The sequence below is a fragment of the Lipotes vexillifer genome, unplaced genomic scaffold, assembly GCF_000442215.2.
Source record: "Lipotes vexillifer unplaced genomic scaffold, Lipotes_vexillifer_v1.1 scaffold131, whole genome shotgun sequence".
Lineage (NCBI taxonomy): Eukaryota > Metazoa > Chordata > Mammalia > Artiodactyla > Lipotidae > Lipotes > Lipotes vexillifer.
In genome coordinates, this window is record NW_006782866.1 from 1,785,739 (window position 1) to 1,805,771 (window position 20,033).

The following is a 20,033-nucleotide window of genomic DNA, read 5'->3' on the forward strand; positions in this document are numbered from 1 at the left end:
CGCGTCCAGAGCCTGTGCTCCGCAATGGGAGAGGCCACAACAGTGAGAGGCCCGCGTACCGCTAAAAAAAAAAAAAAAAAAAAAAAAAGTGTGCAGCTTCCTCTACAAGTGCTATAGCACAAGAGGGAACCTGACCTCAGAGAAAGAGTGCAGAGTGTGACCCAGTCTGTCTGATACCTGAATTTTCTGGCCCCAGAAAAAGAGCTGGGCTCGGTCTCTCTTCCTTGTCCACCTGACCGGTTCAGGAAGGGGCTGACAGGAAGCTCTGCTCACCCCCCGCCGTGCACAGGCACACACACCATACACATACCTCACACACTGCACACTCACACACACGCACACATACAGAACAGTTTCTTAACACTGGAAAATCACTGGCCCTGTGGAGACAGTACCTGGTATGACCGAAGGCCAGGTAGTTTCTACCATGTTATGTTATGCTGTGCTTTGGAAACCTGGGCGACGCAGGTGGGATCAGAAGCTTGTGCCACATTTTATGTTACCTATACTATTTCCCGGGAGTGCAGTCTCAAGGATCAGAGCTTCACTGTACAAAGACAGCTGCAGGGGGCCACCTCTGGGGGTTAGCGGTTAGATCTCAGAGACAGGAGGTAATCATGGGCTGGCCAAAAGGTATTCCATTTCTTCTTCATAGCAGCCCTATGAGGCAGGTACTATGATTCTCATTTTCAGATGAGGAAACAGGCTTAAAGAGACTAAGCAACTTGCCTACGATCAGTTGCTGGTAGAAATGGTCTTGTACCCAAGCTGGACTGATTCCAAAGCTTGTGGAGCTAGCCAGGGCTTAAAATAGTTTTTGGAGGTATGGCTGACCCAGGACTTCGGTATCACAGGACCACTCCTCCTCTGAAACCAAACGCCGGCATCCCTGCCTCTGACTCTATGCTTCGATTCCACTGTAATTCCATTATTCCTACTCTTCGACCTTCGGCTCACATTTGCCCACTGAGCTCACCCCATATCCACGTCCCTCTACTGACACCCACCCTCCTCAGAGCCCATCCTCCTGTTTCAGAGGAAGATCTCTCCTTACCACCACGGCCAGCCCTGGGCCTATCGCCGGCAAAGGCAGACATCTCCCCTGGCCCCTTGCCTCTCCACGACCTTTTCCATCCCCGCTTAAATCCAGGAGAGCATGCCGTCCACTTGCTCAAGACCCTCTCAGCCCCACCCCTGCATCCCATCAACAGTCCCTCGAGGTCTCACAAGATCAGGTCTCTCCTGAAGCATCACTTCCTCAGGGAGGCCTTTCCTGCTTCCCCACAATCGCCTGCTCCACCCCCAGGTCTCTACGCTCCACCCACTTTGCTTGTGCTCAGTAGAACCCACCTCCACATACAACTATATAGTTCTCAAAGGCTTTCTTGTTTCTTGCTTGACACCCCTGTTAAAACAGAAATGTCACGAGGGCAGGCAGGGACTTTGACCGCCACATCCTCAGTGCCCAGAGTGAACGTTCAACAGGAATAAATGTTTGCTAACTGAACAAGTGAGTGTCCATGGTGCCCTCATCCTCGAACAAACAAAAACAGCCTTTCCTGCTCCCTTCACTTCCTCCTCCTCACATAATCCGTTTATTCTCCTCCCGCCACCCCGCTCCACAGCATTGTCTCCTGTCTCCTGACCTTCACCTGCCATCCCCTCCTTGTTCTGCGTGTGATTTTTTAAAAATAATTTGTTTTTTAATCTTTATTTTTGGCTGTGTTGGGTCTTCGTTGCTGTGAAGCTTTCTCTGGTTGCGGTGCGCGGGCTTCTCATCGCGGTGGCTTCTCTTGTTGCGGAGCACGGGCTCTAGGCACGCGGGCTCAGTAGTTGTGGCTCACGGGCTCTAGAGCACAGGCTCACTAGTTGTGGCGCATGGGCTTAGTTGCTCTGCGGCCTGTAGGATCTTCCCGGACCAGGGCTTGAAGCTGTGTCCCCTGCAATAGCAGGCGGATTCTTAACCACTGCGCCACCAGGGAAGCCCCTACCATTCCCTCCTTAACCCACTGAACTTGGCCTCTGCCTCCCCACTGAGGAGATAGTGCGGCCTGGCAGGCTCACTCCAGCATCGGAGAAAGGGAGAAGGGAGTTTGTATGTTGCTTTCCTCTCTTAGTGGTTTTAGTCAACTTTTCAAAACAAATCTGAGCCTCCATTTTTTTAAAAATATTTATTTATTTGGCTGCACCAGGTCTTAGTTGCAGCAGGTGGGATCTTTATTTATTTACTTTTTTGCGGTACGCGGGCCTCTCACTGTTGTGGCCTCTCCCGTTGCGGAGCACAGGCTCCGGACGCGCAGGCTCAGCGGCCATGGCTCATGGACCTCAGGTGGGATCTTTAGTTGAGGCATGTGAACTCTTAGTTGCAGCATGAGGGATTTAGTTCCCTGACCAGGGATCGAACCCAGGCCCCCTGCGTTGGGAGCACGGAGTCTTAACCACTGGACCACCAGGGAAGTCCCTCCATTTATTTCTTGAAAGAAATGTGTACACTCTTACCTACATGTTGGGACAGGTCTGATGATTAGGTGGGGTAACACTGACCACGGAAACCTCAATCACAGGTAGCCATAATGCTGTCCATGCTCCTTCAAAACCCTGTCCTCCTTGGCCCCCTTACCTCCCTCCCGGGTCTCCTCCAGCATCTCTGACCATGCATTTTCTGACTTTTCCATTGCTGCTTCTTCCTTTGATGTTCTGTGGTCATCTTGGGCTTCCCAGGGCCATGTGCTTTCATTCACTACCACCACCTCTACCCCACTCTATTTCCAACCCTGAGCTCTCTGCTGACCTTCAGGTCCCCAGAATCAAAGATCAGATGCCCATCTCAGTGTCCTCCAGGCAGCTAAAACATCACATGTCCAAAATGGACTCCTCGCCTTCTCCCCACCCATGCTCTGTCTCCTGCATTTTCGGTGAATTTACGTCAGCATCTATCCAGTCACCACAACCCAAAACTTGGTCTCTTCTTAGTTTCCTTTCTCTCCCATTCACTCCACCACCCCATTCCCCATATACACTGAGTATGGATTAAAGCAATGGAAAGTGTTGCAATCTGTGGGTTCTACCATTATCAAATGGTAGAAGTTATTTGAAATTGAACAGAAACTTGTAACACCAGATATGGATGGGTGTGGCTCATAACACACACAGCAAACTGATGTAGCTGATCGTTAGGTGTTTGAGATGTGTATATATGTGTATATATGTTTGTGTATCCCTATGGGACTCAGTTCAGCTGGGTACAGTTTTCTGTGTTCACCTAGTGTTTCTTAAGGAAAAAACTGGTACACAAGCAACAGGAAATTCAAGTTATGCTCTAATAGTTCCCTAATATAACAATTGTGTTGGAACAAATTTGTTTTCAAAACAAACATTATAACAGAATTGAGTGTATATGTGTCTGGGTGTAAATATGCAGAAATCCTAAATGGTCCCATAAATATTAAAGGAATAAAATAAGTATTTTAAAACATTCCCACAAAGAAAAGACCAGATCCAAAGACTATCAAATGTTCAATCAAGGATCATTCCTATCTTATGAAAACTTTTCCAGGGAACAGAAAAAGGCATACTCAGCAACTCATTATACCAGGCCAGAATAAGCTTGAAACCAAAACAAGACAAGCAAAAGCAAACAGAAAGGAAATCTGCAGGTTAATCTTACTTATGAACATAGAAGCAAGAATCCAAAACAAAATATTAGCAAACTGGGTCTGGCAATGTCTAAAAAGTAAATACATCATGAACATACTGGGTGTATTCCAACAATGCAAAGTTTGTTTAATGTTAGAAAAATGCATCAAGTGATATTCACCACATTAACAGATTAAGGGAGGTAAAAATTACAGTCTCAATAGATACAGAAAGAACCATTTGATAAAAATCTAACACCCATTTATGATAAAAGTACTTAAAAACCAAGAAGAAAAGGAAATTTTTAAACATAAGAAAGTGTACGGCTTCCCTGGTGGCGCAGTGGTTGAGAGTCCGCCTGCCGATGCAAGGGACACGGGTTCATGCCCAGGTCTGGGAAGATCCCACATGCCGCGGAGCGGCTGGGCCCGTGAGCCATGGCCGCTGAGCCTGCGCTCCACAACGGGAGAGGCCACAACAGTGAGAGGCCCATGTACTGCAAAAAAAAAAAAAAAATGGGTATCTACCAAAAACCTCTGGCTAACATCACTTTTAAGGATGAAACGGTTCCTTTAAAATCAGGAATAAGGAAAGGATGCCCACTATCCACAAAATTTTCATTATTTGTGAATGATACGATTGCCTACATAGAAAACCCAAACAATCTACAGATAAATTATTAGAATTAATAAGACAGTATAGCAAGGTAGTTGGATATAAAATTAACTAAAAAGAATTGCACTTTATATGCAACACTTATATAATTTTTAAAAAATATCATTCACAGTAGCAACAAAAAATATCAAGTACCTAAGAATAAATGAATAAAATTGTGGAAAAACTTCTGCTTCTGGCCATGATGGAGCGGTAGAGACCAGATCTCACCTCTTGGCTGGTTTATTAAAAAACAAACAAACAACAACAAAAAAAACTGGACAGAATATATGAAACAACAGTTCTCAAGGCACTGGCATCAGGCAACAAAGGAGTATCTCTAAGAGAAGGGAAACAAATGAGGTGAAATTTACAACTGCCCCAGTTTACTGCCTTGAGAATTTCCAGATGACAGTGAAGAGAACCAGTTTAGAGTCCAAAGGGCTCCCTGAGTTGAGAAGATGGGCTGGAAGAGACCAAAGTGGCTAGAGTTTGCAGGACAGAATAGTGGAGGAGTGAGCTACTCCTCAAGAGAAAACTCGGGAGATCTACAGAGAGGGTCCCACTCAAGTACCCAACAGAATGTTGATTAAAGAAATAAATGTGAAAGACAAAACTTTCATAAAAGGAAAGATAAATGTGACTTCATTACATTGTAAATCAAGTATACTTCAATAAAAAAAAGTGACTTCATTAAAATTAACTATGTTTGTTTAATAAAACACACCATCAAGGAAGAGAAAAGACAAGTCACAAACTGGGTGAAGATATTAGCCACATACTAACAACATCTAGAATATATAAAGAATCCCTACAACTTGGTAACATAATACTGTAAGTCAACCATACTTCAATTTAAAAAGAGAAGAGAATCCCTACAACTCAACAAGAAAAAGACAACCCAATAGAAATCTGGGCAAAAGACAAGAACAGGCATTTTGCAAAAGAGAAAACTGGAATGGCCAATAAACACATGAAAGATGCTCAATTTCACTGTTGGTCCAGAAGTAAAAATCAGGTTAAAGGAGAAACCATTTATAACTATTGGAGGGTCATAAATTAAGAACCCTTGAGCCTTAGAGCAATAGGAGCTATTGGGAATGAAGACTGATATAATCACCTTGGAAAATAACTTGAATTTACATACACCCTGTGCTCCAGCAATTCCACGTCTAGATAAAAGGCCCTAGGGGGACTTTTCAAACACCTGCATCAGGAGACATTTAATAAGAATATTCAAAGCAATATTGTTTATAATCGCAAAAATAGAACCAGGGAACAATCCAAATGTACACAGCAAGAAAATGGATAAATTGTGGTAACTTAAAACAATGAAAGCAATAGAACATACACATAACAAGTAAGAACCTTAGAAACTATACTGAGAGAAAAAAAAGGTTGCAGAAGAGTACATACAATAAAATACCATTGTATAAAGCTCAAAAACATTACATTATCTAGGCCAATGTGTATACGTGATCATGGTGAAACTCCTTTTTAAAAAGGAAGAGGGGGGGCCTCCCTGGTGGCGCAGTGGTTGAGAGTCCGCCTGCCTATGCAGGGGATATGGGTTCGTGCCCCGGTCCGGGAGGATCCCGCATGCCGCGGAGCGGCTGGGCCCGTGGGCCATGGCCGCTGAGCTTGCGCGTCCGGCAACGGGAGAGGCCACGACAAAAAAAAAAAAAAAAAAAGGAAGAGGGAATTCCCTGGTGGTTTAATGGTTAGGACTTGGCGCTTTCATTGAGGTGGCCTGGGTTCAATCCATGGTCAGGGAACTAAGATCCCACAAGCTGCACGGCGGGGCCAAAATAAAATAAAATAAAATAAAGAATAAAAAATAAAAAGAAAAGAAATGAAGAAATGATAATTTACAACAATCTAGAGATTAGTCACCTCTGGGGTGGAGTTACCTCTATGGAGAAGGATCCAGGAGGGATACACAGGGAGTTTGAATGGTTCCTAGTAACGTTCTGGTTCTTAAATTAGGTGGTAGGTGGTTCACTTTATTATTAAGCCTTCCTACACCTTACATCTGTTTCATTTATCAAATAATACCGTACAAAATTTTTTAAAATGTGGGCCCAAAATAGGATTATAAATAATGTCTTTATGCAAAATATTCTCAATGTAACATTAAACAATAATTTAAAGAATTTAGCTCTTCTCTCCCTGTTTCCTTCTCTCCCAAAACCAACAAATACTGGATTATCTTCTATGATTCCAATGATTATAAATAGTAAAGGCCAAGGAAACATCTTATGTTTGAGAGTTGTCATGGAATCAGATTTGCCAGAAAGAAAAAATTTATGTTCTCGACTGTCCACCAGAAGAAATACAAAGGCAACGTACACATATGTAAAATCAAGAACATTCCTTTATACCAGCAACAATCACAAAGCAAACACCATCAAAACATTCACAAAAGCCATAGCAACCATTAGTGATTTTATTGAAGACTCATTCACAGGATTCTGACCAGCAAAATGATTATAACATACACCTTGAGTGCGGGACCTACACTGATCTTACTATGGGGTACCCCAGACCCCCTCTTGAGGCTTCACAGTTCTGTGCTTTCACCCCACCTGGACACTTTCTTTGAAAATGGAAGCAGGCCTCAGACTGTCCTCAGCCAATGCTCTCAGGCAACTGATTCCCGGGGCTCCACTTCCATTATCCCAGCAGCTCCTCTAATGCATTTCAATCACAAAGTGGGCCCTCGCTTCTTCCCTATCCCAGCTCCACCTTCATAAACTGTAACAGACCAACAGGAGTCCTCAAGGGTACAAAATATTTCTTTCCAGATGACTTTAAAAGAAAGGGTGAAAAAGATGCACTTGAGCTTATGCATCTGAGCTCCTATGGCTGAAACAATTTATCTGCAGATGTGCTCTGACCAGCTATACACTGATCCATTTGTTATGCTTCAGTGACTGAAGCTTATGACTGTCTGAAGGCAGTGAGAAAAGGTGAATCTATCTGAAGCTGGAATCAGGGCTCTTTCCACTATGCTAAGCTGGTGCTTTAGCCCATAATTATAATAAACTATCTCAGATTCAGTGAAACCTCCAACTTTTTGAAATACTTTCTCTCGCAGATTCTATACTGGTCTCTAAGACTTGAATCCGGGGGGTGAGGGGAAGAAAAATATCAAAATTAAAGTGACAATTTAAGGGAGTTGATTACTGGGGAAAAAAAAGGACATTTTTATGATCCCAACAATGGCGGGGTGGGTAACCTATCAGGGAGAAAATCATGAGTGGCAACAGCACAAATCATGCTGTAGGCCTCACCTATGCTTAGCATTATACTAGTAACATCAGGACACACTCAAGTGGCGTCCAGAGGGAGTCAAAGCACTTGAAATTTCATTTGAAATTTGCCCAGGGACAGATTTTAGGAGTACCTGGAACTATGTCAGCCAGAATTTTCTAGGGAAGTGAGAGGGTTAGGTTTATATCCTGGGAGGTCCAGCCAACATGAGAACTACTTTCTGTTCTAGGTAGCCCTGGGAGCAGAAGTCAATCGATTTTTTGTCTTCCTTTGAGCTCTGCTGATTCCTGCTCGTTTGGGGTAAAAAGATAGGCTTCAGCAGATGTTCTCCAGCACTCCTCACACTCAACTTTAAGCCAAGAAAAAGATTTATAACAATGCTGAGGTACCTTTTAAGTGCTTCTAAGGGCTTTAACACTGTTTTGGATAAGGGACAAAAAAAACCTCAGAGAAACCATAAAACACAATCCACATGGCACCATAAAATCGCTTTGCACCAGGAATTCTGCCCTTAGACAAAACCACACAGTAATGAATACATAAATAACCACTTTCTGAGCCATCTACCGAAGACTGGGCTCTGCTGAGAGTAGGCAATGTCAGCCTGCGGGGAGAGGTGGCCGAGCTAGCCATGGCAAGTTCTTCACCTCCCAGAGACAGTACAAATCCTAGCTGGGGAGCGTCCACGTTGGAAAACAGATCTTGCTTGTAAAATCCTCATCTGAAAGGCTGTGCAGCAGATATTCTATAAACAAGTATCAGACTATACTGCCAAAATGGTTAGAACAGCCGATGGCATCTACGCTTTGGGCAGTATGTCTCTAAAAGACTTCAAGAGACAGGGCCCCTAAAGTCATTTGACCTACCATCTCTTATGACTAGTTCCTGTGTGGCTGTGAAAGTTAAGGGAATGAAGCCTTCGCTATCAGCACAGAGAAGGATCCAGTGGGAGTCTGCAAAGTAAAATAAACACACAGGCAATTTAGGACATCCTGTCTTATTCTATAAAGAAAAATATGACAAATACGACTTTTTTGAGGAAAAGAATGTAGTAGTTGAGGAACCTGACCATCACAAGACATTACAGAGAATGGGGAGATGGAGGGACCCGGTATAAACTTAAGGTCAGGTTACATGGCAGCAAGGGGATGTTAATGACAGGCATAGCTAAGGGACATGTATTTTCACCCAAGTTAGGCATTAATCACTCAGTGCTATGCATTTGAGCTTGTGTGTGCATGTGTGCACACAGGTGTTAGGGGTGTATGGTGTTCCTAACTTATATATCAATACATGCTGTTAAGCAGTTTCTCTAGAAACTATGTGAAGTTGGGAACGGCTACTCTTTGGAGGAAAATTCTATATTCTTGAGATCCATACCAGCCTCTAGACACCCAAGGAGGCTGAGCTGACTAGAGCTAGACTAGAATGGCCCAGATAATCCTAAATAGTTTGTTCTGGGGTAACCTAGGGCCACTAGCAATAATACATACCTGGACTTTCTCTGGTTCTTTCGAGTCTACTGTGTCTCACCTGTTGACCCTGTAATTTCACTTCTAAAAATCTACACTTTCCAAAAACATGTAAAATACGCAGAGAGGTTTTTATTATGGTTATTTATGATAATGAAAAATTGGAAACCACCTAAATGTCAAAGAAAACATGGCCAAGTAAAATATGGTATTAAAAGAGTAAATCCTCATCACAAGGAAAAAAAGTTTTCTCTATCTATGAGATGATGGATGTTCACTAACTTACGGTGATAATCATTTCATGATGCATGTAAGTCAAATCATTATGTTGTACACTTTAAATTTATACAGTGCTGTATGTCAATTATATCTCAATAAAACTGGAAGTAAAAAATAATATGGTACACCCAGGATAGACTATTAACCCAGTAAAAATAACAGTTATGAAGTCATATCATAAATGCATGTGTCAAAATAGAAAAATGCTGATGCTACAATGTTAAGGGGGAAAAGATGAAACAAAATTCTATGTTCAGTGTAGTGGGTGTCCTGAAGACTCAGGCATAAGAAAACCGCCATGCTCTCCATTGAATGGAACACAGGCATGACTCAGTCCCTTGCCAGCTAGGAGTATCCTTCATGTCCACAAGTCTGCTGCATATTAAAATGACAATTCCCTTAAGAAATATTCTGTGGGAGTTCCCTGGTGGCCTAGTGACTAGAATTCTGGGCTTTCACTGCCATGGCCAGGGTTCAGTCCCTGGTCGGGGAACTGAGATCCTACAAGCTGCATGGCACGGCCAAAAATAAAAAAGAAAACAACAAGGTCTACTGTATAGCACAGAGAACTATATTCAGTGTCCTGTGATAAACCATAGTGGAAAAGAATATTTAAAAAAAAAATGTATATATAAAACACCCACACACACACACACAAAAGAAATATTCTGCAATGCTATGATCTTTATGTTTTAGTGCAACAAGTGTATATGAGGTTTTTATGTTATTTCCTTGCAGCTGTTATATATTGCTTCATAACTCTATTTGGTTTTTTCATGTGTACATTTAGGTTTTCCAGCTAGGTTGTAAGTTCCTTAAGGGTAGAACCCATATTTTCCATGTATTTTGGCACCTATAATCGGCCTGGGCATACAATAGGCAATTAATAATACTTTTAAACTATCTAATGAATCACTGAATGGTTGGTACACCTCATTTTCATCACCAGTGAGAGTTAAATAATAGAGGGAGGGGGTGTCAGGTAGAGTCAATTTCTGAATTTTACCTACCATGCAGCATTTCAATAAGAGAGAGGCCAAAAGTCTGCTGGACTGTACTGAGTCTTAGCTTGCCGTTGCAGAGAAGCACAGCTCTTTTTTCTACAACAGGACCTAAAAAATAAGATTTCTTCAAATATAAAAATAAAAGTTGTTAAACTGATTGCAGAAGCAATGGAGTTAACATTTCCTAAGAATAGAATATGTAGTTTTAAAAATTCCTGTTACCGCTATCAACTAGACTTCAGTTTTTTAAAAAAGGAGCTTTTTGCTGCATCATTTAACACAACTAAAGAATCAGACAAAACACAACCCCTAATTTCCTTTTGCTCTGTTCTTCCCCAGCGTTATGTCCTTATTGCTAGGAACTGGCTTTCCTAGGACGTGACTAATAACACTACAGAATGATGGATAGCAGCCTGAGAGATAAAATCTGATGGTGAGGAACAACTGCTTGGCTGTTGTAGAAACAGGTGTACCTTGGAGATACCGCAGGTTTGGTTCCAGACCACTGCAATAAAGCTAGTATCACAATAAAGTGAGCCACATGAAAGTTTCTGGTTTCCTAATGCATATTCAATAGTCCATTTAAGTGTGCAGATGCATATGTCTAATAAAATAATGTACATATCTTAATTTAAAAATGCTTTATTGCTAAAAAAAGCTATCATCTGACAATGCAGGGTTGCCACAAACCTTCAATCTGTAAAAAACACAATCTCTCTGAAGTGCAATAAAACTAGGTATACCTGTATAACTAAGAAGTTTTACGTTTTCTTTATTGGGGAAAAAAATGCCAAGAAAGACTGCCCTAAGTCGTGGAGTAGCAGAGGATTTGCATAAGTAAAATAAACAAACTGTGGTAAAAATTCACTTAGCTTAGAAAAAGTACAAATAACAGTGATTTTTAAATTTTAAAAAGTTATATTAAAAATTAATGCATCTTTGAAAATGTTTGCAAATATCCATACAGAAAGAAAATATAGAACAATTATAGCTCTATTTTAAGACACATTGAGTCCAAAGGTATATTCATAGAACATAGAATAAAAAATATAACTTCTAGGGCTTCCCTGGTGGCGCAGTGGTTGGGAGTCCGCCTGCCGATGCAGGGGACATGGGTTCATGCCCCGGTCTGGGAAGATCCCACATGCCGCAGAGCGGCTAGGCCCGTGAGCCATGGCCGCTAAGCCTGCGCGTCCGGAGCCTGTGCTCTGCAACGGGAGAGGCCACAACGGTGAGAGGCCTGCATACCGCAAAAAAATGTATCATATGTATTTTTATGTGTGTGTATATATATATATATATATATATATATATATATATATATATATATATATATATTTGTCAAAACTAATACTTAAAATACGTTATATATGTGTATATATATATATATATATATATATATATAACTTCTAATTCTATATTATGAGACAATATCTTCATGTAAGCATTTCTTAAAGTTTTATAAGTTATGTGTCTAACTTATTTTCTTGTTAAAGTTATCACTACTCATTTTCTGACTACGGTGGCGCGTTGAAAATAATTTCAACGATAAAAGGTAAACTGTACTCCATTTGTGATAGGATGAACAGCTCAAAAGATGTATGTCTACTATGTAATAACATTTGAAAAGATAGCACATGAATAAACTGTAAGGGCCATAAGCAACTAATTATTCATCTTAACTCTTATGAAATGTCGCTTCTGATATTATAGGGGGAACAACTCTTCATTGCTTTTATTTTGTTTTTCTTTTACTTTTCTCATTAAAAAAGAAATATATGCTCAACATAAAGAAAACAGAAATTTATAATGCAGAAAGTAAAGTCCCCAAAATTCTACCTCCAGAAGTACTTACTGATAACAGCTTGGCTGAACTAGCTCATTATAAACTGAGAAAATGAAGAATTGAAAGGCAAAAAACACATTTCTTTTTACTTAGAAAAAATGCATTTACAAATATAAATATTTGTAAAAATATTTGTAAAAAAGTATATATTGTTTGATAAAATAATCTATTTAGGGACTTCCCTGGTGGCGCAGTAGTTAAGAATCCACCTGCCAATGCAGGCGACACGGGCTTGAGCCCTGGTCCAAGAAGATCCCACATGCCGCGGAGCAACTAAGCCCGTGCGCCACAACTACTGAGCTTGCATGCCACAACTACTGAAGCCTGTGCACCTAGAGCCCGTGCTCTGCAACGAGAAGCCGCCGCAATGAGAAGCCCGAGCACCGCAACGAAGAGTAGCCCCTGCCTGCCGCAACTAGAGAAAGCCTGTGCGCAGCAATGAAGACCCAATGCAGCCAAAAATAAATAAATAAATAAATAATCTATTTAAAGAAAAATAAAATCAAACAATTAGACATTATATCTTTTAGATCGACAAAGGTTTTAGTAAATGCATAGAAAAAAATGGAATAAATACTTCTTTTACTAACTATACCTGTGATTTTATCTACGGGTTTGGTTATGAAGAATTTTTACTTTCAACATTAAATATTCTTGGGAATTTCCTGTGGTCCAGTGATTAGGACTCTGCGCTTTCACTGCTGAGAGCCCAGGTTCGATCCCTGGTTGGGGAACTAAGATCCCACAAGCCACGCAGGATGGCCAAAAAACCCAATAAACAAACATTAAGTATGCTTATGCTTACATTAAATATGCTTATATTAAAAAACCAATAAACATTAAATATGCTTATATTGGTTAAATTTTTTCTTCAATGAGCATACATTACTTTTGTAATTAGGAAAAAAAAATACTATGCATCTGTTAAAAAAATTTAAAAAGCTCTGTGTGCTGACAGAGTTCTTGAGACTAGGTAACTAAATGGAAAAAGATGCAGAACATTGTATATAGTACCTTACCTTTTGTGTAACAAAAGGAAAAATAAAAATAAATAGTAAGATCTGCTAATATCTGAATAAAGTAATAAAAATAAAAATGGTTAATACCTATATGAGGTGAAGGGAACAAGCTGAACAAGGATGGGGTGAAACTAAGAATTCTCAGTACACACCTTTCTATTGAAAGAATGTTTTGTTTTTTAAAGCAAGTAAATGAATTGCCTATTCAAAAAGAGAAATAAAAAGGGAAAAAAGAAAAAATATTTGAAAAGTCATGGAAGGAAAAAAAAATCCAAACTACATTTCACACTTAGTACTATAATTTTTAAAAATAAAAAATCTGTTTATTGAAAATACACTGAAAACTTCATGTAGTTAATAAAGCCATTTAAATATTTTGGCTGAAGACAATGTGGGGAAAATCCTCTTCAAAAATCTAGGATTGGGATGTTAAATGTTTATAAATATTTGTTTCAATTAGCTTTGGTACATAATATAACTAAGATCACTAATGTGCTTGTGAAATTAATTAAAAAAATTTTTTTATATCAGTGACTTAACTGATTTTTAACTGATTTGTGATTTAACCGCTTTGGGGGACAATTTAGGAATTTGAATAAGAAGTAGGTATTAGATGATATTAAGTAATTATTGTTAATGTTATCAAGTATGATAATGGTACAGTGATAATTAAAGAAAATGTGCTTACACTTTAGAACAACATCCCAAAATACTTATGGGTGAAACACCATGATGCCTCTACTTAGAAAAATATTTTAGAAAACAAAAAAAAGAAGCAATTATGGTAAAATGTTAACAACCATTAAATCCAGGTGATAGATATAGATAGGGTTTCATTAGGTATTCTTTCTATGTTTACAATTTTTTCATAATTAAAAATATATTTTATGTGTTTGAAATTTTTTATACTAAAAATATTTTAATTCAGTTTTATTTTATTTATTTATTTATTTATTTTTTGCGGTACGCGGGCCCCTCACTGCTGCGGCCCCTCCCGCTGCGGAGCACAGGCTCTGGACGTGCAGGCTCCGCGGCCATGGCTCACGGGCCCAGCCGCTCCGCGGCATGCGGGATCATCCCAGACCGGGGCACGAACCCGCGTCCCCTGCATCGGCAGGCGGACCCCCAACCCCTACGCCACCAGGGAAGCCCTAATTCAGTTTTAAATTAGTGTTTGGTTCTTTTAAAAACCTATGTCCTTGAGTCAAACAGTAGCTTTATGAAAAAACTAATTAAAATATCTCTTTTGACCATTATTTAAATAGTAATTTACATACTGTTTATTATTGATTTCAATACCAACTTTCTGCAAATATCTTTTAAAACAAAGATATGTAAGTCCACAGTAATCAGATCAGTGTGGTATTGTTAAAGTTCTAGATAAAGAGACCAGCATTACAGTAGCTGCAGTAAGAATCCAGAATTAGATCTCAGTATATATAAGTTTATATATGACCAATGTGGTAGATCAAGTTCAGTGGGATAAAGATGGATTTTTAATAATGTTGGTAGCACAACTGGTTATCTAAATTTCAGAAAATGTTAATAAAGGTTAAAAACTTAAATGTAAAAACAGTGGGGCTTCCCTGGTGGTGCAGCGGTTGAGAGTCCGCCTGCCGATGCAGGGGACACGGGTTCGTGCCCTGGTACAGGAGGATCCCACGTGCCACGGAGTGGCTGGGCCAGTGAGCCACGGCCGCTGAGCCTGCGCGTCCGGAACCTGTGCTCTGCGACAGGAGAGGCCACGACAGTGAGAGGCCCGCGTACCGCAAAAAAATAAAAAATAAAAAAAATAATGTAAAAACAATATAGTAAAATAATTCAAGAAAATCTAGACTGTTACATATATATCAATTTCTATAATATAAAAAAAGCTCTTGTAAACTGATAATAGGAAAAAATGAGCAAAACGCAATTCACATTCAATTGGCCAAAAACCATGACAACATACTCAAATTCACTAATAGTAAAGGAAATACAAATTAATAAAAGTGAAATACCACTTTGCACTCATCAGATTGGTAAGGAAGTGAGGAAAAAAGTCTCATTGGTCGCTGATGGACATGTGATGATGCATTGTTTAGTAAAAAAAATCTTTGAAAGGCAATCTGTCAACTCTATTAAAAGTAGAAGCATATATATATGTGTGTATATATATACTCTTCAAACTTGCACTTCTACTTCTGGGAACCAAGCCAAGAGAAATAAAAGTATGAATACAAATAGATACATATGAGAATACTATTGCAGCACCATTTGGAGTGCCTAAGAACCGAAAAGAAAGTGAATGTCCACCAGCAAGGGAAAGGCTGAATAAACAGCATACTCTCAGCATGAAGTAAAGAATGCACCATACAGCCCCATTTTTGTAAAACAATGACAAAGTCACCACCAACACCCCCAGCACCTATATACCTACGTATACAAAGACCTGTGTTAAGATTATATGAGTGTGAAGTAAAATATGAAAGGATCCACATTAAGCTGCTAGTTAAGGTGGGTTACAGGGAGGAGGAGCAGGGCCAAGTGTGATGGGAAAGGAAAGTGTTCATGATAAAAACAGATATGGTATGATCCCACTATATAATATTTTGTTTGCGTATACAGGCATAAACAGATGCATTAAAAATTTTTAATGACTATAACCTCTCTTTTAACAGCATATTATAAGATGCTGTTATAATCTTATGCTGTTATGCTATTATAAGCTCTCTTATAAATAGAAGAGTGTCTGCAATTGCATAAGGAAAAGGTTTTCGCAATGAAACAGCATGGATTAAAAAAATTTTTTTCTAAACATAGAGTGCCAGAATGAGCACAATCATTCATGTTTTCACACCATGCACATGATAAAATCACGGTTCATACTGGTATGTGTGCCCATCCAACCAACCTGGAAAGGTATAACAACTTGCCTGAATATAACATGTCCAGATCAGTGAAGTTCAATTAGAATACTAATTCCTCATCAATAAATTTCTCTTGCAGTACCTACTGGCTGCAGGAGCCAGTGGTAGCTCCTCAAAGGAGAAGTTACCTGGCAAGTGATGTGAACGTAAGGCACATTCTGAGAGAGTGGATACACTGGAGAGGATTTCTTTCCATTATGTAGAAAGTCTGTGAGTTCAGAAAGACGCTGCTGCACTTCAATCAGGTTCCTAGATAAAATTTCCAGTATCTTAGATAGCTGATAATTTTCCTTTTCCACCTGTAAGTTAGGAGGTCCCGCGGTGCTGTTGTGGTCTGGTGTGCCGCTGGGTCCGGGCAGTGTTACCGACTGGTTAACAGGCCCGGCATCTAGAGTTTCTAGGGCTGTGGAGCCATCACAGATACTGGATGGAGGACTTCTGATTTCTTGAATAAGGGTTCTTCCAGGCCTTCCACTTTGACTGCTGCTATTAGCTGTTAACAAGAGCCCTCCATTTTGGTGACAAAAATCTGGGGAAAGACTTTTAATTAGCTTTTTTCTATTTGCTTTATTTAACAGAGTACTGAAAGCAAAGTAACCACTCTGGTTTTCACTCAGTGTCACTGGAGAGTCTTCTTCCAACATAACTTCTCTAACAATCAAACGAATCATATACTGATCTGACTTTGAAGAAAGAAGAAATGCCGAATCAGTGGATTTCTGTTTTCCTATCAAAATTAACAATAATTTATCTGTCAAGAAACTCATGCCTTTTGGTCTTTCATTACTCTCTAACTGAATGTGCTGGATGTTTGGCATAAATGATGGAATGACAGAATAGATAAAAATTATATTACACGTATTGGAAGCCACTGCGACTACCTGTGCTTTAAGATTAAACGCCATTAGATCAGGAACCAGAATGCCTGGGATGGTGACTTTTCTGTTTTGGGTAACCTCCTTCTCAAAGGTCAAGAGGACCAAGTGTGAAGAATCCAGGCCAGTTCCTGTCAAGTAGTCCTTTTTTCTTAGACAAATAAGAGAACCAGCCTCAGATTTAGATCTATCAAAGTGTATATGAGTTAGATCCAGAGGATCAGAAAAGGATGAAGAAAAGGGAGAAACTGGTGTTTCAGAAGAAACTTCGTCAATAACTGGTAAAGTATACAGACAAGTGCCTTCACTACTAGGGGGAACATCAAAGGTTCCAGATGCATTTAAGCCACAAATCTTATCTAGTGGAAGCTCAGTGGCTATAACGACCTGTGAGTCCACAGTGGCTCCGATTGAGCGCACGTAGCTGTCCACATCAAACACTGGGCAGAAGGAGCACCTGTGAAGAGTCTTCTGAGCACTGTCCCAAATATAAGAATGCACGCTGCTGCCTACTGCTACCACCAGCCTCTGGCCATCCTGGGTCCAACATGCACAGTGAATGAGGCCTTGGGTGCTGATGTCCACTTTGACCTGGGAACTGTCCCAGTGAACATTATGGAAAACGGAGACATCCTGTGCAGTCAACACAGTCAGGACAGCACTTTTTGGGTGCCACACACAGCCCTGGGGAAGGACAGGGAGTGACTGTCTAACCTCACAGGTCTGAGACATCAGCCATTTACTTGTCTCCGTAGTGCTAGGACACAGCTGCCACACAATGACATGATTCTTGTGCTGGACAGCAAGCAGAGCAGGTGTGTCAGCTGTACCAGGTGGGGCCCAGGACACCCCATACACATGTTCAAATTGTCCAATGACCGCTGAGTCCCCAAACTTGGCCTCTCCACCGTGAAGGTGTAAATCGGTCAGGACTACCTGATTCCCATCAGTCCAGGCAAGGCCGTGAATTGGGTGTATTGCTTGATACAACGCATTCAGTCCAGTCCTGAGAAGTTTTCCTCTTCCCAACTCCATCCTTTCTGATAAAGGTTATCTGAAATAATTAGGAAGTTATACCATGAGAATTTAGTCAGACAAATTCAGGATGTAGTACATTCTACAAGATAACTGGCTTAGCCCTTTCACAGGTCATTATTGTGAGAGGATAAAAGGATGGGAGGAATTTGACAGATTAAAAGACTGCCTGGCAGTGCTGAGAAATTATTTTTCCTGCAAAATAAGGTCAAACGTTTGAAACCTAATGAATAAAATGTTTTAGTAAAATTTTAATAATGGGGATGAAATTTCAGATTTTGTTATTGTTCCACAGGTTCATTCTATGACTGCCTCTGTGGAATACTGGTTTGTTTGTTTGTTTAATTTTTTAAAATTCATTTTATTTATTTAGGCTGCATTGGATCTTTGTCGCTGCGCGTGGGCCCTCTCTAGTTGTGGCGAGTGGGGGCCGCCCCTCATTGTGGTGCGCAGGCTTCTCATTGCGGTGGCTTCTCTTGCTGTGGAGCACAGGCTCTAGGTGCATGGGCTTCAGTAGTTGTGGCATGTGGGCTCAGTAGTTGTGGCTTGCGGGCTCTAGAGCACAGGCTCAGTAGTTGTGGCACATGCGCTTAGCTGCTCCGTGGCATGTGGGATCCTCCCGGACGAGGGATCGAACCTGTGTCCCCTGCAACGGCAGGTGGATTCTCAACCACTGTGCCACAAGGGAAGCCATACTGGTTTTTAAAAGTTGGCTATTTATGCAGTCAAACGTATATTTGGGGCACCTCTAGTTCAAACTTCCTTGATCACAGAACTGGGATAGTAAAAATCAGCAATACAGGCAAAATAGTAATGCTTACGGTAGCACTTTTTGGTTCAAAATTCCGAGACACTCATAGGAAATCAGGTAAACAAAAAATGCTTACTAACCCTGTGTCTCTTTAAGTTACTGTAATCACAGTTTTTTACTGTAGCCTCACTATGATACCATGATGAATTAGAAAGAGCCAATAAAATATGCAAGATGCACATAAGGGCAGAAATGAGTCAACTCATCATGGAGTTGATCAATACTATAGATGGCTGCCTCTAGTCCTTCTGTAAACAGAGTATGTAACAATTACATATATAATAAGATCATAAGTGTGCATAAAGATTAAAATCTTGTAAAGTTAAATGCCAAAACCTAATTACAAAATGCATCATATTATTTGAAAGAGTAATAATTTTTATTGCAATTAAGGATCCAAGATATTTTAAAAGACCCTCATTTTTAAGGCTTTCAAATAACTTTATTTCATGTATATTTTTCTTTTAGATTGCTTACATCTCTTGTCAGTATGCTTTATTTGCTTTATTTCATTTCCTTCCTAACACTGAAGGGAAAGCAAAAGGCAACACTTAAACTCCCGTTTGTCACCAGTTTAAAATATGGTAGAGCCTTACTAACTTCCATCAATTTCGATGGTAAAATTTTGGGGTTAGCCTTTCTGTGAAATGTAAGACATGTCAAAACTGAGGAAATCAGGATGACATTGTTATTGAATATGCAAAAACAGACCATATTCTATAAACACACCCAGATACTACCTGAATTTGCTGGGCAAATTAGAAGGAAAGGAAGGGAATAAACATGTCCAGTATGTGCCACACATGGTGCTGGTCACCTAGAATCCAATACAACCCTTGTAACAGTCCTGTGAGGGTAGCACTGTTATTCTTAGGTGAGAGACAACAGATGGGAAGCTCTAAAAAGTTAAGAAACTTGCCCTTCATATCTTATAACAAAACACCTTCCAGACAGATTAAAGATCCAAATGTGTAAAACAAAAATTAAGAGATTTAAAAGAAAGACTTTTTACACTACTATAGAAATACTCAAACATGTATATGTATAAGGATTTACTATAGCATTTTTTGTAACAGAAAATCCTAAATGTACATCAATATGGAAATAAATTAAAAAATAAGGAAGCTCCATGGGTAGTGATATGGAAAAATCCCTCCCCCCAAAAAAGCAGTGAAATTCACAAGATAACATGTTTAGTAAGCTACTATTTATGAAAAAAA

At 40.0% G+C, this 20,033-nt stretch overlaps 1 protein-coding gene across 1 annotated transcript; it reads right to left on the reverse strand.

Annotated features, from left to right (window-relative positions):
• Positions 1–8,394: 8,394 nt before the first annotated feature.
• WDCP (WD repeat and coiled coil containing) lies at positions 8,395–18,002 on the reverse strand. Its single transcript, XM_007455494.1, has 3 exons — positions 16,221–18,002; positions 10,325–10,442; positions 8,395–8,516 (listed from the first exon to the last, which is right to left on the reverse strand). The coding sequence occupies exons 1-3, from the start codon at positions 18,000–18,002 to the stop codon at positions 8,395–8,397; spliced, it is 2,022 nt and encodes a 673-aa protein (XP_007455556.1).
• Positions 18,003–20,033: the final 2,031 nt, after the last annotated feature.